Genomic DNA, 7204 nt, shown 5'->3' on the forward strand with positions numbered 1-7204 from the left:
ACACCCAGTATCTGTTGGTGTTTACTTCTCCCAGCTGGATGCCAACCAGCTCCCCCTCCTCTTGACTCCTTGCTCGACTGCCCGGAGCTCTTTCATTGCAATTTTAATTTGGTCTTATTAAATGTGGAGCAGAACAGCAAGGGCGGGCAATTAGGCAGGCAATTAGGGAGCAGCTCATTGCACAAGAGGAGCCGCCAGGATCTCCCCTCCCCGAAACACGCTCGCGGGGCCGGTAGTGCCGTGCCTCTCGCCAGACAGGTCCCCAGCACAGCTCAGCCAATCCCTCCCTGCAACTGCGGTTTTTAGTGCCCAGTCTTTTCCAGATGAGGTTTTCCTCAAGCTACTGATCCTCTCCCACACTTTGTCCCACCTGGAGGCCTCATTTCCCATGTGTTCCTCTGATGTCCCATAGGGTTGGGTTCTAGTTTGTGGCCTTCTCTTCAAATCCCACAGGTTCGATTCCTCACTGGGTTAAACTGGGCCAAACTGGTAGCATTTTCTTGTAGCCAAGAAAGTCAAACTATCTTCTGCTGTGTGGCCCAATCATCTGGTCCATCGCTCCTTGGCCTGGCCAGCGAAGGTCGCTTGGGCACATAGGAAAGAGAGATGTATAGCTGGAGGAACTGGTAGATGGATGGTAACAAGAATGCATGGATGGAGGGATGGATGGACATATGGATGGTTGGAGAGTTGACTAAATGATTGGACAAGTGGATGGACAGATGGATAATAATATGGTTGGGTGGATGGATGCACACATGGATGAATGGTTGGGTAACTGGGATAGACGCATGTTTGATAACATCGATAGGTGGACATACAGATGAATGGTTTGGTGGATGGATGGATGGATGGATGGATGGACGGACGGATAGATGGATGTGGTCAGGTGGATCGATAGACACATGGATGGATGCTTGGGTGGCTGGGTGGAGGCTGGTTTTTGAGATGAGTGCATGGATGATAATGTGGTTCAATTGATAGACATATGAATGAATGGTTGTTTGGAAGGATGGTGAGATAGATGGATGATAATGTGACTGGATGGATGGATGGACACACGGACGGATGATTAGGTGGTTGGATGGACAGTTGGGTAGACGCATACATGAATAGATAAACAGATAAATGGATGGAGGGAGGGATGGAAAGCAGTGAGAATAGATGGGTGGATGCACAGCAGTATGGAGGGACAGAGGAACAACCCTCATCATGCGTTGTCTCCGAACCTTCCTGTACTCCCCAATGTAAGAGATGAGTAAAAATGAAAGCAGGTCATTACAACATGGTTAACCCTCCCTCAACCTCAGGGTTAACCCCTGACTAACCAGGGCAGGACTCATGACATTGTTCACCTGATGCACCCTCACGTCAGCTGCCCCGGGGCCATGGGGCTGCTCTAGGGGAGCCAGGAAGAGGCATCATGGATGATTCAGGTCTCTGTCAGCACGGAACACATCAGCTGCAGGCAGCTGGGCTCTGCCTGGACCTGCACGAGGGAACCATCCCTCAGCAGCTATGACACACTGCCAGCACAGCCGTGGTGGCCCTGAGGCTAAGACTGGATGGGTTCCCTCTAACCCCCTCCATGAGGTGCTTCACACAGCTCCAAACCCCACCAAAAATGCCTTAAACCAGCCCAAAATCGTGTGCATCACCCTCCTTCCACCAGCGCCTGAGCCCACTGCTTTGCTGCAAGCGGCAACACGAATCCCTTAATTACGCCATTCATTATGACCCGGTGTCATGAAATGGAGCAAGTGGGACAACAGCCAAGGCGGATCAAGAGGGGCTGGTAGTTGCCATCATCCCAAACCCCCCTATCTGCTCTGCCAGGATCCAAGCAACCTGTTCCTGTTGATCCCACGGCTCAGCCTCTTCCACCTTCCTCAGCTCCTGCCTCCTCCTCCTCCGGGGAGAGGCAGGCTGGAAGGAGGAGGTCCTCCCACAGCGTGCTGGGGCAGAGCCGCGTGTGAGCAAGGAGCACCATGGCCGAGCGGCTGTCGGAGGAGAAGATCGCTGAATTCAAAGAGGCTTTTTCCCTTTTTGACCGGGATGGAGATGGTTGCATCACCACGAAGGAGTTGGGCACCGTCATGCGCTCCTTGGGGCAAAATCCCACCGAAGCGGAGCTGCAGGACATGGTGGGGGAGGTGGATGCCGACAACAGTGGCACCATTGATTTCCCCGAGTTCCTCTCGCTGATGGCGAGGAAGATGAGGGACACAGACAGCGAAGAGGAGATCCGAGAGGCTTTCCGTGTCTTTGACAAGGATGGCAATGGCTACATCAGCGTGGCGGAGCTGCGGCATGTCATGACCAACTTGGGCGAGAAGCTGACGGACGAGGAGGTAGATGAGATGATCAAGGAGGCCGACTGCAACAATGATGGCCAGGTCAACTACGAGGAGTTTGTGAGGATGATGACGGAGAAGTGAGCCCAACCACCACCCACCTCCAGCCCCATCCCACAGGTAACTCATTAGGATGCAGCTTTGCGTCCAACCCCATGTGCACAGAAAATCCAGGACCGCGGGAGCCACCCCATCCATTGCAATAGCCACCCCAGATCTTGCATCTCCCCCATCTCGACCACCTCCTACTCTGCAACTCTTGTTGTTGGTTGAACAAATTGATGTTCATGGTGCTCTTTGTAATTTTTCCTTAATTTCTTCATAGGGAACAGAGGTCACGGTGGTCCCCCAGCCCCTACCACCTTCTCTCCACCATCCCAGGCTGGAAAAATCCTCTTTTATCCCAGCTGGAGCATCACCAGCCAGTGTCTGCAATGGATGTGTGCATCCCATGTGGCAGGATGGGGCTCGGGGTGCAGATGAACGCGAGGGGGTTCCTCCCAATGAGATGCACCTCTCATGTCCACAGAGATGCTGGTGGCCACAGCACCTTCCCCTGGCACCGTGCCAAGTCCAATAAAGAAATGCCCCACCATGTCCTAGTTGCTGTCAGTGCTTCCTTTGGCTTCTTTTTGGGGTCCTTGCTAAAAACCAATCCCTCCCAGATGACCAACACCGGTGCACTCCTGCTAGGATCAAGCCCCACATCACCTCCATCATCTTCACCTCCCATTCTCCTTCTCTACAAGCTGGAAAAATGCTCCGCATGGTTTCCTGGCTTTGCTTTTGGGGTCACGCCCAGGGTGTTGGAGGTTCTATACTCCTATCCAAAGATGAGTAGAGTAGGATTCACCTTGCCTGGCCGTAACCCAACACGTCTTGCTCCCTGTGACTCAGTTTCCCCACAAAGACCGTGAAAACCAACTGCAGCAGCCCTGCCACCCCAGGCTGGGGTGATTCCCCAAAGGAATTTTGAGGAGAATTAATTCTAATGGAGTTTATTAATGCACAGTCACTAATGAGCAAGTGGGGAGGTGGTGTGAGTTGGGCACGGCTGGTTTCATGGGTGACATTGGGGATGTTCAAGCCACCCTACACCTCCAGCCCATCCCTAGAGCCAAGATCTTTGGCAATCCCAGTTGTTTTCCCTGTGCTGGGAAAACTGGGCGGGTGTCTGCATGCCAGCCGGTGGGGCTGAGCACGCCCGCGCTCGCTCCACCCCAGGCACGGCCCCAGCCGGGCACCCAGCGCCTTCCACATGTGCTGTCCTCTTGCTCACGCACCCAACCTGCCTGGAGCTCCACACGGAATGGGGTCAGAGCACAACACAGCCAAAGAAAGCCCCAAATCATAGAATCATAGAATGGTTTGGGTTGGAGGGGACCTTAAAGATCATCCAGTTCCAACCCCCCTGCCATGGGCAGGGACACCTTCCACCAGACCAGGCTGCTCAAAGCCTCGTCTAACCTGGCCTTGAACATCTCCAGGGAGGAGGCATCCACAACTTCCATGGGTAACTTACGCCAGGGCTTCACTGCTCTCATAATGAAGGATTTCTTCCTAATGTCTAATCTAAATCTTTCCCCTTCCAATTTAAAGCCATTCCCCCTCGTCCTGTCACTCCAGGCCCTCCCCAGCTTTCCTGGAGCCCCTTCAGGTACTGGAAGCTGTTCTAAGGTCTCCTCAGAGCCTTCTCTTCTCCAGAGAGTTGAACAACCCAAACTCTCTCAGCCTGTCCTCATAGCACAGGTGCTCCAGCCCTCAGATCATCTTTGTGGCTTCCTCTGGACCTGTTCCAAGAGTTCCATCTCCTACTTCTGTTGAGGATTCCAGAACTGGACACAATACTCCAGATGACATCTCACAAGAGTGGAATAGAGAGGCAGAATCCCCTCCCTCCCTGCTGGCCACACTGCTTTGGATGCAGCCCAGGACATGGTTGGTTTCTGGGCTGTGAGCCCACGTTGAGCTCGTCAACCAGCACCCCAAGTCCTTCTCCTCAGGGCTGCTCTCAATCATGTCATCCTCCACTTTGTATTGAAATCACATATTGCCCCAGCCCAGGTGTAGGATCTTGCCCTTGGCCTTGTTGAACCTCATGAGGTTCTCACAGCCCCACTTCTCCTGGTCCCTCTGGACGACACCCCATCCTTCTGGTGTGACAACTGCCCCACTCAGCTTGGTGTCACCTGCAAACTTGCTGACGGTGCCTTTGAGCTCGCTGTTGATAACACCAATGAAAATATTTAATGAATAAATGAAATCCAGTGAAACCAAAACAAGCAGAGAGGTCACACCATGTTCTTGTACCCAAGCTGCTAAAATTAGACCTTCCCAAGAACACGGTTATTTATTAATACCATATTTCAGAGCAAAACCATGCCTTGTATTTTTAGGCTTGACCTTTCCTCCTTCTATTCTGGGGTTGTTTAATTAATGGAGTATTTCATTATACCACTTATCCTGACGTGAGTTTTGTTAACGGTGATCTTTCTTAACTGGGAGGCTGGACCCTGACCAGAAACACCAGCCCAACTGGCCCAGAGAAAGAAGATTATTGGTGCTTTAACAGAGATGTTTGCATTTCTCCCCCGATTTGATGATCAGGAAGGTTTCCACCAGCATCACTTGGGATGGACAGGAGAGTCCTGTTTGCTACAGCCTTGCCAAAGAAGGGGATTTTGCTTCTCTTTATCAGGGAGTGCAGAGACGGGATGAAGGGGCAAAGGTTTGAGGCTGGAAGTTGGGAGATTAAGATGAGATCTTAGGGAGAAACCTTCTCTTGTGAGGGTGGTGAGGCCCTGGCCCAGGTTGCCCAGAGAAGTCATGCCTGCCCCATCCCTGGAGGTGTTTGAGACCAAGTTGGATGGGGCCTGGAGCAACTTGATCCAGTGGGAGGTGTCCCTGCCCATGGCAAAAGGGTTGGAACTGGATCATCTTTGAGATGCCTTCCAACCCAAACTATTCTATGGCTCCCAAGTCCCGTTTTCCAGGCCATAATTGCCTCCCCAGAGGGGAAGGAGCTGATAAAGTGTGCAGGATCTGGCCCAGCATTTGCACGTTGCCTCTTACAATCGTGGGCAGATCCATGACTCACAAGGCCCTTTGGATCTGGTGTTGATTAATGATTAAATGAATTGAGTGGGTATAGGAAATGCACTTGGGACCAGAGAGGTTGAGGGGGAGGTCCATGTAAGGTGGAAACTGGGGGCATGGGGTGGTAAGGGAGAGATCAGCCATTTCCATCCCAAAACCTGGTCAGGATTGTCCTCTCTACCTGCGGATGGAGACTGCAGGATGGGACCTGAGATGGGCCCTGTGGGATCATCAAGGGTGGGACCTGAGTCAGCGGTCACCTAAGATGGGTCCTGGGGGATCATCTAGGCTAGGATCTGGAGGATCTCTTTGGATAAGACCTAGGGGATCAGCTAAGAGAGGACCTAGAGGAGGGTCACCTGAGGTGTAACATAGGACACCATCTTTGATGGGACTTGGGCGATGAGTCCTGTGACCGTTCAACCACTGATGTAATAAACCACAAGTATTTTAGTATTCGGGATTATTTCTGATGAGGAAACGTAGGATTTCCTATGTGAGGCACTGGCATAAGTTGCCCAGAGATGTTGTTGCCCCATCCCTGGAGGTCTTCAAGGCCAGGTTGGATGGGCTTTAAGCAGCCCGGTCCAGTGGGAGGTGTCTGGAACTGGATGGGCTTTGAGGTCCCTTCCAACCCAAACCATTCTATAAATCTATGAGTAAATATCAAAACAAAACCCTTTGTGAATACTTCAGTCCAATATTTACTTTGGCAGAAAACGGTTTCATTCTCCGGGGTGTTTTTAACCTGTTTTAAAGAACTGTTTCTCGATGATTTTCCACTTGCGGGTTGCTTGTGAAAGGAAAAATTACTGTCTGCAGGAGAAAATGAAAAGAAATAACCACCACAAATCACCCCGGGACCAGGCTCGGGACATGGGAGAAGGTGGGTCACTGTGCTCACGGATGGCCAAGATGATGCTGAATAGAGCCATTTGAATCATAGAATCATCGAGGTTTCAAAAGACTTCTATGATCATCGAGCCCAACCCTACCGTGCCTTCTAAACCATGTCTCAAAGAGCCACTTCTACACGTTTTTTGAACACCTCCAAGCATGGAGACTCCGGCACTGCCCTGGGCAGCCTCTGCCAGTGCTTCATCACTCTTTCAGTAGAGACATTTCTCCCAATATCCAATCTAAACCTTCCCTGGCACAACTTGAGGCCATTTCCTCTCCTCCTCTCCTTTGTTACTTGGGAGGAGACCAACAGCCACCTCACTACAACCTCTTTTTAGGTAGTCGTAGAGAGCGATAAAGTCTCCCCTCAGCCTCTGCTTCTCCAGGCTAAACAACCCCAGGTCCTTCAGCCACTCCAAGTAAGACTTCAGGGCCAGATCAAGCACCAAGTCTGAGGTTGGGATTGAAGTTGCACCAGATGGGGAATTGCTTTGAGGCAAAGTACCTGATTAGGGGACCAGAGTGGTTGGTTTTACCTCCTTTTTTCTGTCATTAGACCCTTTGCCCCACGTAGGACTGTGGGTACCACCACAATGAAGATGCCCAACAGCACCCAAGGCTCTGAGCTGCTTTGTGTGACACAAGTTTCCCTGGACTCAGCTCACAGCCTGGTCAAAAGTCACCTTTTTGTCTTGGCTGTTCTTTCTGGGACATCCGGTGACACGACTTGTGGGGCTGCATTGGGTTTTCCCCAACAGGGAAAGGTTCTGGCCCCAAAAATGTACCCTGAATCCCATCAGGTTTGCACCAAAACTGCCTCTGCTGCCCCTCAGAGCAGGATCGGGGAGAGGACA

At 51.7% G+C, this 7204-nt stretch overlaps 1 protein-coding gene across 1 annotated transcript; it reads left to right on the top strand.

Annotated features, from left to right (window-relative positions):
- The first annotated feature begins 1907 nt into the window (after positions 1-1907).
- On the top strand, positions 1908-2947 carry LOC104061442 (calmodulin, striated muscle). Its single transcript, XM_009563386.2, has 2 exons — positions 1908-2474; positions 2680-2947. The coding sequence occupies exon 1, from the start codon at positions 1989-1991 to the stop codon at positions 2436-2438; it is 450 nt and encodes a 149-aa protein (XP_009561681.1). The 5' UTR covers positions 1908-1988; the 3' UTR covers positions 2439-2474; positions 2680-2947.
- The last annotated feature ends 4257 nt before the right edge of the window (positions 2948-7204 follow it).

This window comes from Cuculus canorus, chromosome 1, assembly GCF_017976375.1.
Source record: "Cuculus canorus isolate bCucCan1 chromosome 1, bCucCan1.pri, whole genome shotgun sequence".
NCBI classification, from domain to species: domain Eukaryota; kingdom Metazoa; phylum Chordata; class Aves; order Cuculiformes; family Cuculidae; genus Cuculus; species Cuculus canorus.

What these genes read in the sequence shown, in the direction of transcription:
- LOC104061442 (XM_009563386.2), top strand. Translation starts at nt 1,989, where the DNA reads ATGGCCGAGCGGCTGTCGGAGGAGAAGATCGCTGAATTCAAAGAGGCT.